This window comes from Hydractinia symbiolongicarpus, chromosome 7 (assembly GCF_029227915.1).
Source record: "Hydractinia symbiolongicarpus strain clone_291-10 chromosome 7, HSymV2.1, whole genome shotgun sequence".
NCBI classification, from domain to species: Eukaryota; Metazoa; Cnidaria; class Hydrozoa; order Anthoathecata; family Hydractiniidae; genus Hydractinia; species Hydractinia symbiolongicarpus.
The window spans coordinates 18,632,657-18,652,127 of NC_079881.1; the positions used below are offsets into that span (position 1 = coordinate 18,632,657).

General features: G+C 33.1%; 1 protein-coding gene across 1 annotated transcript; it reads right to left on the minus strand.

Annotated features, from left to right (window-relative positions):
• Positions 1 to 472: 472 nt before the first annotated feature.
• LOC130649476 (disintegrin and metalloproteinase domain-containing protein 10-like) lies at positions 473 to 17,880 on the minus strand. Its single transcript, XM_057455755.1, has 15 exons — positions 17,722 to 17,880; positions 14,776 to 14,914; positions 8,861 to 8,967; positions 8,088 to 8,333; positions 7,906 to 8,006; positions 7,703 to 7,829; positions 6,932 to 7,150; positions 6,481 to 6,644; positions 5,903 to 6,068; positions 5,409 to 5,583; positions 5,012 to 5,119; positions 4,523 to 4,610; positions 3,049 to 3,196; positions 2,461 to 2,655; positions 473 to 2,336 (listed from the first exon to the last, which is right to left on the minus strand). Exons 1-15 carry the CDS (start codon positions 17,819 to 17,821, stop codon positions 2,077 to 2,079), a joined length of 2,343 nt encoding a protein of 780 aa, XP_057311738.1. The 5' UTR covers positions 17,822 to 17,880; the 3' UTR covers positions 473 to 2,076.
• Positions 17,881 to 19,471: the final 1,591 nt, after the last annotated feature.

Genomic DNA, 19,471 nt, shown 5'->3' on the forward strand with positions numbered 1-19,471 from the left:
GATTCGTCAAATTTTTACCCAAGAATGAAAAGATAATGTAATTTTGTGAAACATGTTTTCTGATTTCATCTTCTTTCTATCAAAATACACTTATTTTTAAATATTCGCGAAAATACTTACGTTGTTCGGGAAAATAAGTTTGCGAAACTTAATACCAGCGAAATATATTTTTTTGCCGCAAAAATCAGTATCGTGTGTCCATTGATAAAGGTCACTAAATTTAATGACCAAGAAGTTCAAATTCTTGACCAGTATTTTTGGTTTGCTACTTTTACAAAACAGGATCATGTCTTTCGGAATGACCGTTAAAAGAAAATCTTTCTAAATGATTGAAAACAAATATAATTGCTTAATATAACAAAATTGAAGTTTTAGAATGCCTACAAAACAAAGAACTTCGTGATATTTCTACTCCATCTCTGTGAGATCTTTTTCAACTGCTACAATAGCTAATAAAAACAACTTTTCCGTATGAAAGGCCAACATAATATATTTACAACAAATAAGTGTTCAACGTACAGAACAATCTCATACAAAACATGCTTATGTATATTACAACCAAGATGGTCTGTCATACTAAAAAATAAAAATCCGAAGTGTGGGTGACTTTTAATTCATGATAAAGAATTTTAAAGTTCAGACTACAAAAACGGGTTTCATCAAACTTTGCTTGTAAACCTCAATATAGAAATATGATTTTTAGTATAACAGTCGCTTCCTGGTTTTACTCATCAACCACCCAGCTCAAATTTAAACAAACAGATAGAAAGAGCACGACGAACATTTCTTTTATTCGTACTAATTTTCTCGCAGCAAAAATCCATTTCGCGCGTGTAATTTTGCCGTAATAGCAACACAAGTATTTCGCGCGTCAATTTTCGCGCATGTTTAAATTTTTAGACAAAATGTACATGTCTTTCAGTAAAATTAAGTTTTCGCGCGGAAAAATTTTACGCTCAATAACGAACTTTTTTCACGAAAATTAGTAAGAATAAGGTCGTTGTAATCTTTCACCAGAAAAATGAAACTTACAAAAGCAAAATGAAATATAAACAACATCTGGAATTATAATAAAAAATTATTCGTGCTAAATACACGGGCCTTATTTCAATGAGAAACTTTAAAAACTAAGCAGCTAAAACATTAAAAACAAGAAGCCACATTGATTCCTGTTTCAGAAAACTTTTTGTAACTGTACAGTTGACATAAAGTTCCCGTAACGCGAATTTCTCGAAATTTGTTTTATATTCTCGAAATGCAAACGAGATGCAAAATGAAATTGCAAACGCAGCTATGTACTGTTAGCAGTTTCACCGCTGGACACAAACTGTCCTGCAAATATGCGTTAATCATTCCAGCTTAAAGGTTTAAAATTCCACCTTTTCCTTATTCTTAATCTTAAAAACAAGATTATTCCGAGTATATCTTGTTCACATTGTTCACATTGAAGAGCAACTTAATTGTCCTGCACGTAGTAATTTTCGCTCGCTAAAACACCTGCACATAGCTTCATTTTATAAAAGTTAGTCGTGTTTATAACCTCTTAACTACTTCCACAATTTAATCGTAATAAATAATAACAAAAATAATGATTGAAACTCAAGTGATTGCATCTACCTCGTTTTCGAAGTAACCTCGTTTTCAAAATAACCTCGTTTTCAAAGTAACCGAATTTTTTAAAGTAATCTAATTTTAAGGTAACTTTGTTTTCGAAGTAACCTCGTTTTTAGAGTACCCTCGTTTTAAAAATGACCTCGTTTTAAAGTCCCCTCGTTTTCAAAGTAACCTTGTTTTTAGCAACACAAAGTTTTTTTTACAAGCACTTGTTTCAGACATTTATAAGAAGTATGAATGTTTATGGTGTAGAAATGATCAACCTGAAATTCTGAGTTATTCACCGAATCAGCGTCCGGTCTTTCACCAAGGCGAGCCCCGTAACAGACGCATAAAAATCCATAAAATCACATTGTTACAATTCCGTTTTAAATAAAAATCTGTGCTAAATCTGTAACGTGAGAAAAAAAACGTTGTTATTAAATAACTTTGGTTTTCCTCATTCCGCAAAATATCAAATTTTTATCTCAACTCCATGGATCCAGGGTAACTTGGTGGTCGATTGTCACGTGTAGCAGTGTTATAACCCGGAAGCGAATCATCGTATGATGATGGTGCGTTTCCATGACGATTGCCACCTGGTCGGTGGTGCGGAGGTGGTGCGGAAGCTTGAGCGTGACGATTTCCGCGTTTTGACAATCCTCTTGGGAGAGTAACAGCTCTTGGAGGTGGTTTGTTTGGGTTACTGCTCGGTGTGTGCACGCTGCAACATGCAATGAATCCTGCAAAGAGAAGTCAAATATATTGTCACCAGGTTGGTGGTAAATATTAAATATTATATGTTAGATGGTCTCTTCACCCATAAACACACACAGAGACACACAAAAAAGGGTAGCAATTCCCTACCTGCCATAAACAAGACTAAAGCTAATCCAATGAGAATACACGCCCACCAGTACTCCTTCATCCAGTCCAATATATTGTCGATCGTGTCAGAACTGAACAGCCACTTCTTCAAACGTGATAAAGGACCTTCCGCATCTACTTTGCGACACTTGAACAGAATATCACAATATCCTTGATACTGATTGCATGGAGAACCTACAACAACAACAACAAAAATATCTTAAAAAACTTCAACCAATATTACGTTAACGATGAATAAAATGAAGTTCATTCACAGTACTCTCAGTTGTCCGATTGTCATGAGATTTAGCTTTGCATTCGGTTTAAATGATAAAGATAAATACTACTTTTTAGATAGGTAACAGTAAGACAGACTTCAAAATCAAAAGTTGTCAGTAAAAGAATTAGGAATGGAAAAGTTATTTTTCTTTTTTATTTGATATATTTTTTGCCTGCTTCCTTACTTAAAATCATGTCAATTAAAAAAAAAGAAAACGGATAGGAAGTCTCGGCTTGTTTACGCCCACCGTAGCTAAGGCGTACCTACGCCCACCATAGCTAGGGTTTAGATTTTAAAAAAAGGCTTACCAGCAGGGAGATCTCGCCCAGGGTTGAGAACATCACACGTGTTTGTCATATTCACAGTTTGACAACAAACTTTGCAAAGATTTGCTTCTGTCTTACATTGGCACGCTTCCTTGTTAGATTCAGCAAGACATAATGAACCAGTACATTGCTGAAAAAAGGAAAAAGATAAGAATTAGAACAAAAGCAATGTTTTGCTAGGTTACACCTTGGAGGAGGAAAGAATACGGAAGGAGAAACAACTCTTCTAATTCTATTGAAACACTGCGTGAGGTTCTAGCAGGTGTCTGTATAGAAACTTAATTTGAAATTTTGGCGGTTGTGTGACTAAATTATTCGTAAATAACAATTCGCAACTATGATTGGTTATAAAAACAATTAGATAATTTGATGATGAATTTGATAATATTATCAAAACAAGAAGCCACATTGAAATTGGTAAAATTTCTTTTGTTCTTATGTTAACATAATTAGCGAAGAAGCACATGCTCGACACTTTTGTAAACAAAAAGAAAAAGTTTATATCTCGTTTTAAAACGACGTTCTGTTATAAGAAGTTATTTCTTTAGTTAGAATAAACATTAATCCAGCACACATTTTGTCGGCACTTGTCCGGCGCATATCTATCTATATTGTTTTTCATGATCAAAGTGGTATACTCAAGCCTGCAAAAATAGGTTAATATCATGGTTAAACGCTTATTTTCAAACGTATTGTTGAAGTTTTTAACAGCATTGTTTACCGACTTATATTAGGCACACTTTCCATACAAATATCACGTGCCTGCAGCGTGTTAAAGTCAGATTTCAATAGAAAAAAGTTAGCCCCTATTAAAGGAGAATAAGGAATTTAATCATTTTTTTGCGAAAAAAACTCGGTCGAGCACCTCACGCACTGATTCTTTTGAAATTAAAAACAATAGAAAATTCAATACATTTGAAGCGTACAGAAATGAAGTTGTTTCTCCTTCCGTATGTCACACAGACCATAATTCATTTTGAATTTATTTCTATTTCGAATTTTTTACAAGGGTGTCCGAACAAGTTCTAAACAAGGCTAAAAAACCCCTCCAAATTCTTAAAAATCCCAGCCAGAACTTTAGAAGAATAAGCTTTCGAAACCAAAGTTCAAAGACAAACCTGTTGAAATATAGAGGAAATAGCAGTTCTATGCATGTTTACACTCAAAATACGCAAACATATTGTGTATTCAAAAATTTTAAGAAACTTTTTGATGTGTTTAAAAATTTAAATGTTGCCAAAACATGTTGTTAATCTGTGAAAATAAAACGAACATTGTCGAGAATACAATACAATTGTAAGCAGATAATATTTATAGTTTTAAAAGAATGCTTTTTTACCTTTTTTTACAATTTTTCCTGACTTTTTAAAAATGGGTATTTTTCAAGCTCTGTGGTAACCCAGTTATAAAGAAACACTTGTTTAACAAATAAAATGCAGAACAACCTAGTACTTACTCCTTTTATACAAACATTTGAACCGTTGTTGCACTTCGTGATTTTGTCATCTTTGTAAATTGGCTGGGTGCAGTTGTAAGTCGAAGAGCTTATGTTTGGTTAAGGGAGATAATCAAGACAATGTCATGAGAAGATAACCTGTTACAAAGTAGTTTATTCAACTATATTATAATTGATTTCTTCCTGAAAACGAGGCATGTCGTAAGTGCTAGAAAACTATGAGGGGTTTAAATGTGATAACAACTTCATCAAAATAATACTTGCTGAACACAGATTTAGCTAGAAATTTCCATGTATGCAAATTTAGTCACGTGCTTCTGAAAATAATTAAAAAAAAAATCATAAAAAAAAAAGTAATCGAAAGTACTCATTGTACTAGTATTTTATAACCTCCCCCCCCCCTACTGCTGAGTATAAAAATGTAGTTAATTCACAACACATATTTTGTAAATACAAAGACGTAGGAGGGTTTTTTGTTTGAAAAGATACACACACTTTGATTCTTCTGCACAGTCAGTTGCAGTGGAACAAACTCTGTTCTCAGAATCCAAGTAAGGTGCACAGGTTTTCGGATCACAACAAAAACCCAACGATGGACTAAATACAAAAAAAAGACATCATCAATCCAAATATTTATGTACCAGACCACAACATGTACCAGAAAGAGAGACGTCCTTAAATCTGAGAATATAACATTATAACAACTCATACAACTACCAGGTTTTTTAACATCACAAAGAAACATTTTGCAACAAAATAGCATGGTTCTCATTTACAACTCTCTAGAGGTTTTGGCGACAAGTGTAGGGATCTAAGCGAACTTCTTTTAAGTTTACAATGTAATCTGTCCTTTAGATTATCAGACCTAAGAATTAACTGAACTAACCTGCATCTCCTGTCGACATCAACATCCTTTGCAGTTGGACTAAACTTGCAACCACCATTCCCAGTTGCTGGAAGACAACATGGATCGTCCTTACATGACTGTTCACCGTCATATCCGCAATCACATTCTTCGCCTGCCTCTACAATTCGATTGCCACAAATCGGTGCTCCCTTCTCTACAAAAAAGGAAACAAATTCGATGTTGCATTCATTGTTAAAAGGTGGCAATGGTAATTGGGGATGTAACTGGAGTCTTACCAACATCACCATGAGCATGTGACACAACAACAGTTAAAAAAATGTTTACATAAGATAACCGCCACATTTTAGAATAAGCAATTACTTTTTTAAAAAGCTTGCACAAAAATCTCCAAGCTTACTAAATTATTAATTCGGTAAACACATTTTTCGACTAAATTTTCAACTGTAATCATAAAAAGTGAATTCTATATAAGAAAAACAGAAGTATCCAAAAAAACTATTAACACTCCTTACTTTTAAAACAGATAGCAGATTTTGCTTGAAGTACTGGCCAAATATAACCTTTGCTGCATGATGAAAACTTATAATTGTTGCTATCAGAGCCAGACGTTGCTCGCGGGTACATGATAAAGTTTCCAAGCAAACCACCTGGTGCACAATCTCCACTGGTTGGGTCATGCTAAAGATAAAAAAAGAACACCTTTACAAATAGAAGAGTGGAAAGCAAACCTGATATATGACTGATATCTTGAAAAAAAATATTTGTAAGATGAAGGTAAAATTGGGTAAAAATTTAACTGCTCAATAACAAAATTTTTTTAGCTAAAATCTATATTATAATGCCCGTAAACGTCTGTCTGTCTGTCACGCAAAATGGTAGCTTAGCTGCGCAATAACGAGAAGTACGCAATGCGGTATAAAAAGGACAGGCGAACCCGTGGATTTTCCACGGGCTAACGACTAGTGATATAAAATTACAATACAGGCATTCTTTCTTATCCAATTTAAATTTATTCCCTTCCCCATTGTAATACTTGCCTCTGTAATCTGTAAAAAATATTATTCTTGTCTAAATAACTAGACAATTTTACCTTAGCTCCAAAGTTATGACCAATTTCATGAGCTAAAGTGATGTCAGTAACTTTGCTAGCAACCGTTTTCCCATAATTTAGATTGGTAACAATTCCAGAATTCAGAGTTTTTTGTTTGCCATTTATAGTTCGAAATCTATCACAAATACCGCCAGCACCAACAGCTGAAGAAATGAAAAAAAAAATCATCAGAAAGAGTTAAGCATCAGCTAAGGGGGTCCTGGGTAAAAGTAAAGAACATTTAAGACAGGGACTGGTGTCCAGATATTATTAGAATACAGAAAGCCAAACAAAGATGTTGTCTTTCTTTTAACATTGGTATATAATTGAATTGTTTTGATAAGAAACTTTTGCAAATCAATAAATACAAGCTGATTAAGCACCTCTGCCAATTCAGCATTACAGCTTGGGCATGGTAAAATCACAATGCTATAGCTATAAAAATACGTACTATCACCAATCCATGCAAGACCAAGAACGCCATCATTAAAATCTCGATGAGCAAACATATATGATAGGCAGTACTTTTCATGGTCTTCAAGCGATGCTAAATCCAAAAATTTTTCTACACCGATGTTGTCACTGTTGAGTTGACAGTCAACTGAGTTTGGTTTTGCATTACATGCATCTTGCTCAATAACATCGATTCTGTTAATGTTAATTGTAATTCCTATGAAACAACACAAAAATAAGAAGAAAAAAATAGGGGACAAAAATAAAAACTTTAAGCTAGCCTAAAGTTTTTAATCAACAGTTGAGGCACTGCAGACACAACAAGCCGCAATAATGAACAAAATTATTTTATTCATTTTTTTTTAAATCTGCACAAAAATGCCAGCTGTTTAATACTCTTACACTCACGTTAGACAGGGTGGATAGCATTAAAATTTGTTATGGCAATTTTTGTGTTCCCACAGAATAAAATAATCAATGTTAGGTCACACAAAGGTCCCAAAATCCAGAAAAAGTTGCCATGCTAATGTCAGCAACAATTAGCACATTTTCGAAGTATGGGTTTCACCAAACAATTTAACATCCAAAGTCTGCTGTGAACATTCACAAATGAACTTGGACAGATTCAAAATGTGTGAATCTAATATAGAAATATCTTCAACAATCACTTGTGCGGCGAACTTCGAAATTAGCTGTCTTGTTTTATAATATTCCATTCAAGATTGTGGATCTTAAAATGTTAAATGTTATAGCATGTTAAAAATCTTACCTTGTGGAACACCTGTCTTGTCAAAATCTGTGGCTGAATAAAGATGGCTGACAGATTTTACATGTTGTGTCATTAAATACATCGCCCTTTCAGCGCTTTTTGCATATTTGACATAGGTTTTGTCAGCCTGTTAAAATAAAAAATGACAACAAATATACACTTTCAGACTTTAAAGGGGGAAAAAGTTTAAAAATCTCACTCACTCTGATAAAAAGCTGACACTCTGTTAAATCTGTATTGAATCCAGTTGCTCTACGCTGACGCTTATGACTATTTGAAGGAGCAAATGTTAGATAGTCATCATCTAAACATTAAATACACTGTTAATAAATATTGGTCATAATGTGAGAAATATAAAACACAACATTTTTGCCACTAATCATACCTCGTAGATCTTTCCACACAGTTCGGTTCATGTGTTGCTGTGTGCTAGCCATAATCCCTCCACATACATGTTGTTTTGGGTGAACAATATCACGGACATTATAAATAACAGAATGAAACTTTGTAGGATCTAAGTGATTATATTGTTTTGTTGATTCGATGTGAAATTCATTTCCATCACCAAAATGCACTCTTCCTTCGAATATATCATCATGTACAAAACCATGCACTCTAGAGTTCGTATCTCCTAAAAGCATGTATTTAAAATTAAAATGGTGCTTCTTGTTTGTATATGACTCATTGTAACTCATGTCAATTTAAGACTAAAAATAATGTCATCTCTTTATAATTTGTCATGTCAGGAATTTGCTTTGTTTACATTTCTAAAGATCCAGGACCTAGACACTATGTTTTTTTAAGATCCTTTTTTGATTATTATTTATCATTATATTATTATTAAACTAGTTGTATTGCCGACAAAAAAAATCACTGAGGGTTAGCAGCCAAGCTTCTACAGAGTATATTTCAAGAAAAAAGTAATAATATGCTGAGTGCTTAAAATAAAATAATATGCAGGAGTGTTCTTTCATGACTGGTATCTGATTTTAATTTTTTATTTTTTCTGTCTACCTGTCGAATTTTAAAACATGTTATTGACTCTGCTGACAGACAAACAGACAGACAGAGAATTATTACACTAGGATTAGTTTTAAATGCGATAATTGATTAATGTTAGGTCACTCACTTTTATGTACTTCAGAAAAAGAAATTTACCATGTAAATATCCTTCATATATATTTGACGGATGAAAATCTGCACGGCCAAACTTTGCACTATGTGAAAATAGATTTACATCTCTCTTCAGACGAAGGTTGAATTTTCTAAAAAAAAAAGGTGACAAATTCATAAAAAATGGATGGATTACAAAGTTTTGAAATCGAAGGCTAAAACACATAATGCAAGCTTATATGAAGCCTTTTAGGAGCCTTAAAAGTTATAATTTCTGCTTGACAAGGCAGTTTTCATCATTGTGATATCTGAAAAGAGAGGATAAGGTTCTAAAAGTGCATTTCGGGACTTAATAGAACACTGCAGCAACTTTGTAACTTTGTCTGGAAACGTTGACAAACTCACTACTTCATCAGCAATTTATGCTTCTACAGATATAACAGCAACATCATGCATCTAGCGTAGCGTTTTCAATTTATACAAAGCCTTGTTTTTAAAGTAGTCTATTAAAGGAGAGCTAACAAAAAAAATTACATATATATTAGCCTAACGTTTACTTCATAAAATGTGAGTTTTATGTTTTAGCTACCGTTAAAATTGCACACCATTGCTAATGAGAAAGAGTGATGTGTCCTATGTGGGCGAGTTTACTCCTGACCAGGCCTGTATATATAAATTTAACCAAAGTGGATCCCATGTCTTATAGGAATATATTTACTGTGTAAGAAGTTGGCATATTCGTTGCAGAGAAGTGGGTAGAAAAAGTAAAAGATGTTATGCATGTTAATAGTCGTATTATAGTGATAAAGTTTTTGATAGGTAATAGGATTGTAACTTTTCTGTCAGTTTATGCTCCACAGTGTGGACTCAGTGAGGAAGATAAAGATAAGTTTTATGATGAGTTAATAGTAGTCACATCAAAGTTTGGAGACACTGAACTTGTCATGGTGGGCGGCAACTTTATTGGTCATGTTGGGAAGTCATCTGAAGGTTATAGAGGTGTGTATGGAGGCTATGGATTTGGGAGCAGAAATAAGGAAGGGGAGAGATTGCTTGAGTTTGGAATGGCAACGGACATGGTGGTTTGCAACACATCATTCAGTAATAGACAGAGTAGGCTGATAACATATGAGTCAGGTGGTTGTAAGACACAGATAGATTACTTTTTGGTTAGAAAGTCAGACAAGAAAGTGGTGAAGGACGTGAAAGTTATATCGGGGGAAGAGTGTGTTTCCCAGCATAGGTTGCTGGTTTGTGATATTATCTTGAAGAGTGTCAAAGAAGCCAAGGGAAAGTACAGGCCCCGTCGAAAAGTCTGGAAGCTGAAGGAAGAGATTGTAGCAAGACAATTTAGTGCAAAAGTTCAGCAATTAGCCTACAATAGTCAATGTGATAGTGACAATGTTGAAAGTACTTGGACTACTTTGAAGAATTGTCTTCTAGAAGCTTCTGATGATACCTGTGGGTGGACGAAAGGACCAGCTAGACATAGACAAACCTGGTGGTGGAATAATGAGGTTGACCATATAAAGGAAAAGAGGAAACTTTGGAAAGAGTGGAAGTCAGGTGGTAGTAAAAATATTTACTTAGAAGCTAAGCGTCGCGCTCGTACAGCAGTGTATAAGGCAAAATCAGAAGCAGAAAGAAACAGATTTGCAGATGTGTTAAGAAGGAAAGACCAGCGCAATGAGGTATTCAAGATAGCAAAGCAAATGAAGAAGACTAATCAAGATGTTTTAGGTGAGAAGTGTATACGTAATGATGAAGGTGTTTTGGCTAGCACAGAGGAGGAGAAAAGGGTAGCTTGGAAGAATCATTATCAGAGGTTGCTTAACACTGAGTTTGATTGGGACGAGGATAATTTGTCTGATGATGATGTTGTAGAAGGGCCAGCTATGCAGATCAAGACAGAATGGGTAGTGGAGGCTATTAGGAAATTGAAGATTGGCAAGGCTGCAGGAGTATTAGGTATTGTTGCAGAGATGGTAAAAGCATCTGGATATATTGGAGTTCAGCTTATTACAAGTCTTGCTAACCAGATTATAAAGGATGGTGCTATTCCGAGTGAGTGGCAGTCGAGTGTAATAGTGAATCGTTTCAAGGGCAAGGGTGATGCATTATAAATTACAGAGGTTTGAAGTTGGTTGATCAAGTAATGAAAGTGATTGATAAGTTACTTAGAGAAAGAATTGATATAGATAAGATGCAATTTGGTTTTGTTCCAGGGCGTGGCACTACAGATGCAATATTTTTACTCAGACAGCTTCAGGAAAAGTATTTAGGAAAGAGAAAGAATCTCTATTTTGCTTTTGTAGATTTAGAGAAAGCTTTTGATAGAGTGCCACGTAAAGTTATTTGGTGGGCTATGAGAAAATTAGGTGTGGATGAGCGGCTAGTTACGATGGTACAGTCTATGTACAGCAATGCTAGAAGTCGTGTCAGGATTAACGATTCACTTAGTGATGAATTTAGTGTAAATGTTGGTGTACATCAGGGTTCTGTACTTAGTCCTTTGTTGTTTATTCTAGTTTAAGAAGCGCTGTCGATGGAGTTCAGAACAGGTTGTCCATGGGAGTTATTGTATGCAGATGATTTAGTTCTCATAGCAGAGTCGATGGAAGAATTAGTTGAAAAGTTTGAGAAGTGGAAAAAAGGACTAGAAGAGAAAGGGCTGAAGGTAAACACAGCAAAGTCTAAAGTCATGATAAGTAGCATTGCAGCCAAGTGTGACCTTGTAGTTGGTAATTGGCCTTGTGGAGTTTGCAGGAAAGGGGTTGGTAGTAACTCAATTTTTTGTCAGACTTGCAAGCATTGGGTACATAAGAAGTGCAGTAGTATTAGTGGTAGGTTAAGAGCTGACATACAGTTTGTATGCAAGCGTTGCAAAGGTGAGATTATAGAGAATGAAGTATTTCCAGCTTTAATGATGTACAACAGCGGCTCGTTAGAGATAGTTGAGAACTTTTGTTACTTAGGTGATATGTTGGGCAGTGAAGGGGGTGTTGGAAGAAGTGTTACTTGCAGGATTGGTTCTGCTTGGAAAAAGTTTAGAGAGTTACTTCCTTTATTGACTAGCAGAGTCCTGTCAATTGAGGTAAAAGGTAGGTTGTATGAGGCCTGTGTAAGAAGTGTTATGTTGTATGGTAGTAAGACATGGGCAGTGAAGCAGGAAGATCTTGACTGTTTAGAAAGGAATGATATGAGAATGGTTAGGTGGATGTGTAATGCCAGTCTGAGAGACAGAAAGAGTTCAGATGAGCTAAGAAGCAGGCTAAGTCTCTGTAGAATTAAAGATGTTATCCAGATAAGAAGATTGAATTGGCTGGGGCACTTGGAAAGAATGGAGGAGGATAATTGGGTAAGAAAGTGTAGAGACTTGATAGTTCCTGGGGCAAAGCCCAGAGGCAGACCGAGAAAGACTTGGCAGGAGGTTATAAGGACAGACTTGATAGAGAGAAAGTTGAGTTTAGATCTAACACAGTCTAGATCAGATTGGAAAAGGGTCATTAATATACCCCGTCCAACCCATGCTAGCATGGAAAAAGGACGTTAAGCCAAGAATGATGATGATGATGAACCAATGTGTGAAACTTAAAATGTGCAAAAAAAAATTACTGTTAGTGGAATTTAAAATAAATTGCATTTACTTCAAAATGTTATGAAAACATAATGAAGATAGCAAAAGGATTCAGAGTTCTGTTAAAATCAATTTTAAATTTTAATGAATGCAATGAAACATTCCCATATAATTTCTTCCCATGTGCAAAAAAAATAATTTATTATTAATATTGTGTTTTGTATGAAGGACAAGTATTATACAGTAGAAATGAAATTAAAAAATGAACCGACAACACAACACAATGACTCACAACAAAAACAGTTATCTCCAAAATGCATTACGCTTTTCAGAAACAAAAAAAAGTTATATATAGTTAAAGAAATTCAAAAAATTATTAGAAATGTAGATTTTATTATTTTAGTTTCATTTTTTACATTTTTTTTCAACTTGCATTAATTAGAAATTAGTTTAGGCATATTTTTCCATGCTTCTTGAATTCTGACATGTCCATAGTTAAGGCGTGAGTACACAAAAAAGGTGTGATATTTTAAAATGCTATTAATTCATCAAAACTTTATTTCGATACATCAATGTATATATTTTTAGAAAGCTTGTATGATTTCCTATATAATAGTATGAAAATTAGAAAAAAAAGAATAAAGTTTGAAGGTTTAATAGTCAGGAATAAAAAACAACCCCTCTCCTACAAATGAGATCCCATTTACAAAACTACTGTTTACTTTTTCGGGATCACAAAACATCTATCTAAAAACGATTTTTAAATTTTTCTTAATAATTTATACTTTGGAGATATTTAGTATTACATTTTTTCCACAATTTTTAACCTCTGATCGTCGGTAAACTCATCATAACACGCCTTCTACTCAAACTCACCAAATAAAAAAAAATCGTTTTAGATCAAACATTCCTCTTTCAGCTAGAGGTGCTCTCCACCCCAGAGCCTTTATAGTTTTATAAAAGAGGGTTTTAAACATACAAAGTATTCTCTTAAAAAATAAGCACTGTGAAAAAGAGGTTTAAAGTTTTTTACAGAATTCTTATACTTCTGCATAAATAATTGGTCACTATGGTAACAACTACTAGCTAACAGGTTTTTTTAACAACTTTTTATGCCAATCACACACAGTCGAGTATGGGTAAAACAAAAACAAATTGTAGAAACAAAAATCACAAAAAACCTGAAGAATCTTTCAACTACATACAAAAATCGTTTTCCTCTTGGAGTCGGCTATCATTATAACCTTGAGTAATAAAAATTAATACTCAAAATGATTATGTGTGAACAAAAATTTGATCTTATCACATAGTGAAAACTGATTTATGGCAATTTTTTTCATTTTTGGAAAATACCCTAACTTAAATACATCTTTTTTTAAAATATTTTCGCACCATTAGAAAGATCAGATTTTTTCCTATTTGATCACTGTAAAATTTTTTTTTTTTTAAAAAAAGACTTTTTCCTATACTCACGCCTTAACAAGGAATAATATTTTGTAACATTTTTTTCCTTGCAGATGCAACCCAACCTAACAAATTAGACGCAATTTAATTGGTGTAAATGCAAATTTGCAAAATAGTTAAAATTCAATTCATTTTATTTAGCCAAAAATATGCAAACAAGAAGTATCATTTTCCCTGCTTCACGTTGGCAAACATGTGCTTCACGTCAACAATTTATATATTTTATTTTGGGATCGCAGACACACTAACAACAGTTAAATTTAAGGAAAAAAGAGGAAATCTTCAGATCTAAGTTACATCCAACATACAAAAAACACAGCAAACATTTGCCAACATAAATTTAAAAATTTGTGTCATTATGTGGGCATTCACCTCGACAATTACAGAGTACCGAAAAGAATTTGAAAGGCTGCAGAAACAAAATGCCCATATTAAACCTTTGGCCAACAATGGTAAGGTATCTCTAGGTCAGCAAATCACTCAAACACAGAAGGTCTGCAAGTGTCTTAAATCGACTGTACATAGTAAAGCTGTATAGGCCTGTATTCAGCTCTACTATGTGTGAGTAAAAATTTGGAATAATGATGGGATATGCTTATGCGAAACACATAATCATGCTTTTTAAGTATACTTACATTATGCCTATTGTAGAAACAAATTGAAGACTTATGAGTTATATTTCTCAAAACAAACAAAGAAATAAACACAGATAAAACTAAAGGCATGATGCCAATTTCAGACAGTAATAGTGTTAATTAGGCTTTTTTACGTATGAGGAAAAAAAAAGGACTGTCTAATTAAAATGCTAATAACACACACAAAAACATGATTCACCAAGGCTGTACAATATGATTATACTTTATTTTCCTTTTTATGCTTATGAAAACATTTGTCTCATAGTCACAATTGCAACATATACCTGTTATGAGCATAGAAATCTAAATGCAGTTTCTTATGTGGATCCAATGATCTCCGAACCCTGTTATGATTATTATACAAAATGTCTTTTCGATAATTTAACGGTTCATAATGTAGAATACTATCTGTCAACGGATTTCCTAAAAACAAGAACAAAAAAATTACCACAACCTTAAATTTTTTATACAGTGCCAATCCAGAGTAAAGGTACAAATATATAATCATGGCAATTGATTTTTATATCTGCAAAATACAGACAGGCCCATACAGAGATGCACGTGAAATAAAATTCTAAGTTTTTCCTAAATTTGTTCAAAACTAAAAGTGATAATGTGTTTTCATTGGTATTTATTGGTTCTTTTAGGATGGTTTTGGCTTATGATTTGGTAAGAAGCTTGTCAAAAAGCATTTCTACATGTTGTGGGAATGGCTTTTGAACACCTCTCCTTAATAAGCCTATTTTTTTTACCACCCTCTTGGTACAGGGTGGCCTAAATTCATTTAAAATTTTAATCTTTTATCTATCTTCAAAACCAGAAGAGATGTGGACACCATAGCCATTGATCTTATGATGACATCATCACATTTTGAAATACCCTTCCAAGCAATAGGTAAACACTTTAAACTTTTAGAAGCATTTAAATTAATATGATGCTCTGAGTATTTACCCTATTTAGGTTTACTTACTAGGAGGGTGCTGACTTGCTAAAAAAAAATTCAGGCAAATCTTTATTAAAATCAAAACAAATTTCCCCTTAGATTCAATTGAAAAACACTTTTAATCCCACAAGCCTGGCAATAAAATAGACAACGTTCAAATTAGAAAGAATCGTTGGACTGACACTACCAATTAATAATGATAATTTAAAAAGCTTATAAAGCTATTCATTGTGTACAGAACTTTTGGGATACCCTCCTGCCACCCTCCTAAAATTAACGCGAATGCCTATAAAAACCTATGAAAATAATTTATTTAACACAATTTAGTACAAATGACAAAAAAATATGAATCAAGGAAGAAGTATGTTTATCATTATTACAGTACCACTTAATGTAACTTCACACTTTATTTGTCAATTTAAGGTGTTTTTTTTGACAGAATTATTTAATAACAGTATACATCCTTTTTTCCTGATCACTCTTATCATGATTTTATAGCTATGATGCTATTATCTCTTTCACTAAAAACTTTGAGGTATAAACTAAAACCTAGTGAATATTTGATTATTCTGTTGATTATAGGTTCAGTGTTGGGCACTAGTAAAATTACGCAGAAAGAAGTGACGTAATAAATAAAGAGAAAGGTTAATAACATCAGAGATGTGCGTATAATATAGAATGTTACGACAATCTTTATAGTACTGCACTGTGCAAGCTTTAAATTCCAATAGTGTTTTTCTTTAATTTAAAATATTTTCAGACATGTTTGGTAAATCATACAGCCATGATAAGATGTGCGAAATATTTTTAATCTTGATATTTTTCTTCAAAATATACCAAAGCCTATTGTTTGAAAAATATGAATGAACAAAAAACTCTGCATGCATCCTTTCAACTTGGTTACTTATCAATTTAGATAATAATCAAAATCATTTTCATGTGTGTCAAGGACAATATTTTCAAGAAATAGTAAAGTAGTATACATAATAGTATAATAGTATACATAAAACACTGAATATAATAATATATAATATGCAGTTGTTTAGATAGCTGAAAAAGGGTTACTACTACTTTAAATTAATTAATAACTCTTTTTTTAGTCCTGGATATTTACATATGTTAATAAGGGGCAAAGTTAATTCTTGCATCATTAATTTTCAAGGATAGTTAAAATTTATTGAAAAAATTGCATCAAAATACAGTTTTATGGAAAAATTTATTTGCACAAACTTTTACCAAAGATAATTTTTGGTACCATACACAGATCTGCCATTTTGATTTTCGGCCAAAGTTGATGTCAGAAAAATTGGATTACAAGGCTTAATTTTGTACCATTATTAAACCTTCCTGCCTCTTTTTTTACCTTACTAAACCTTCATAACATTTCAAGATACATTATTGCTGTGGTGGTACAACCAAAAAAAATTTAATATTTGTTTTTAAGCTGTTTTCTGGGCAAACACTACCTCGAAACTGTTCATTCTTGATTTGTATTTTATATACATTAAAACCAGTCAGTATTCGTTTAGCAATGAATATAGGTTTCTAAATTTCTTTGTTTACAATTTGAGTGGTAAGCTCTGTTGGTACTTGCATTTGCATTTTTTAGCTAGCTACATAGCTGGCTAGCTGAAAAATCTCTAAATATTGTCTTCAAAGTGAAAGAAGAACATGGTTTATTACTGTGCAAAGTTTATCATTTCTTGAACATGATAGTTTAGTAGGCGACGTTTCGGAAGATCCTTCTCCTATCATCGGGCTAGGTAAAATGATGTTGAGCATGTATTTATATATTTGCAGAGAATCGAAATTCATAAAAATTAACTGTAATTATCAGCTCGTTTCTAATTGGTTAATTTTTATGAATTTCAATCCTCTGCAAATATATAAATACATGCTCAACATCATTTTACCTTGCCTGATGATGGGAGAAGGATCTCCCAAAACGTCACCTACTAAACTATCATGTTCAAGAAATGATAAACTTTCCAAAGTAATATGCATAATGAACAGACAAACCGAAATAATATCTTCAATAACATGGTTTATAATAAGAAAAATGATAGGGGAACCAGAAAGGCTTTTACACAAGAAATAAAGTATTTTATATATATATATATAGCTAGCTATATATTTTTAATTACTTTAAACACAATTTATGACTCTGATAAAAAAAGAAATATGGTCAAAATACATATAATGCAAAACTAGCTAGCTATTATAACAAGTTATATTATATATAACAATCAGCTAGCTAGCTAGCTATTATAGCTATAAAACTACTCACTTTGAATTTTAACAGCACCGTCAATACTGTGGGTAAAACTTATTAGGAAAAATATTACTGTCTTCAGCAGACTTGGTCGGTCAACATACCGTGCTAACATGTTATTATATTCTACGATAAAAAAATATGTGTTTAGTATATAGCTAAATATAAAGATAGCCAGTCGGCCCAACAGTGAGATTTTTAGCTGTAAAAATAATTTGACAAGATTCGAAAGTGTTTTGACATGTTTCACTGGATGTGTCTGTTGAAAGTATTATTCACTGATTTATTTATGCAGTTTGTCTAGTTACGGCTTAGGACCAGGCTTCTTCGTGAACAAAACAAGTACAATTTTACTTTTAGATGTTGATCTCTATGACCCTGTTATTAGCTTGCGGATAGTTCATAAAAACAGTGTCACACAATGTAGGTGGTGGGCGGTATAATTACGCCATTGTCAGCCTTTGATGCTTACCAATGGTTGTCAAACGTTTTTTCACAGAAGGGTCAGCAACACCTTTATATTTGGCAAACCTGACAAAATGTGGAAGGGAATAGTATCAAATACAGGAACCGGCGTAAACATGGGCAGGTATTAGCTTCTGATAAATAGTCTTTCTTTCCCCAGGGCTTTTTATTTGGGCTGAAATTGTCGAAAAAACTTAACAAGCATATATCACAAAATAAAGAAGTGTCACTAATTTTTTATATATAACCCCGTGCTTGTAAATCAATTACTCTCCATGTTATTCTTTTAACAACATCATAACAAACTAATCAAACCAAAAACCGGTTTCACCAGAGTAAACTGTAATTTCCCATCATTACGGCAAGTTACTCATAAAACTATTTTTTCCAAGTAGAAACCAGGCTAGGACGTTATACTGTGATGTCATCAAAGTCATTATGAGTCGACATTATAATGTCTCATTATGCATAATTTAACAAATGCGAGAGTGAGAACCTTTCAGTAATAATAAAAACAATACGTTTTCTTTTTTTATTAAATTTTTTTTAACGTTTCCAACTTAAATTTTCAAAAAAATATGAAGCAGTCCATTAAAAGCCAAATGTAACAAAAGAAATATAAAAAAAATGTGAAAAGTAAATGGAAGCGTTGTTGTAAATTCCAACCTCGTTCCCAGGGCAAATTGGAACTTTTTGACGGTGTTTACAATATATTTCCAATTATTCTAATTTCACAAAAAAATGTGTTTAGTGATGATTATGGTCAACCTAGCCCTCGGGACCTTTTTTCTGCTTTTTTGTATTGCGAACGGCTTCAGATTAAGTCCCCTTTAGATTTTTTAAAATTTCGCAATGTAAACTTCGATTGGTGTGAACAAAAAAAATAATTAACTAGTTAGTCGTTGATTGCACGGCGGTAAAAACCACATAAAATCTCTTGTTCGCGGCATCTTCCTTGGATATATAGAGAAATTATTATTGGTCTGAAGTTGCTTTCCTTTTCTAAGAATAAATTTTTGGTTAAAAAATTAAGCAACACCCCAGGTATAGCGCCCTAAGCATTCGCAAAGATTTTAAACTAAAAAAGAGAGTAGAAATGAGCAGTGTTTTTTAAATCTACATCAAACATATTATGCAGAAAAGATACATAATCGCATAGCAACAGGGGCGGAATCTAGGGCGTAGTGCATTTCTCCCAAAACACCCCAAAAAACATATGGAAATTTAAAACGCTAATACTCCGTTTCATTTAAAATTTGTACTGAAAACTCTTTTACTCAATTTAAAGCATGGTATTTTT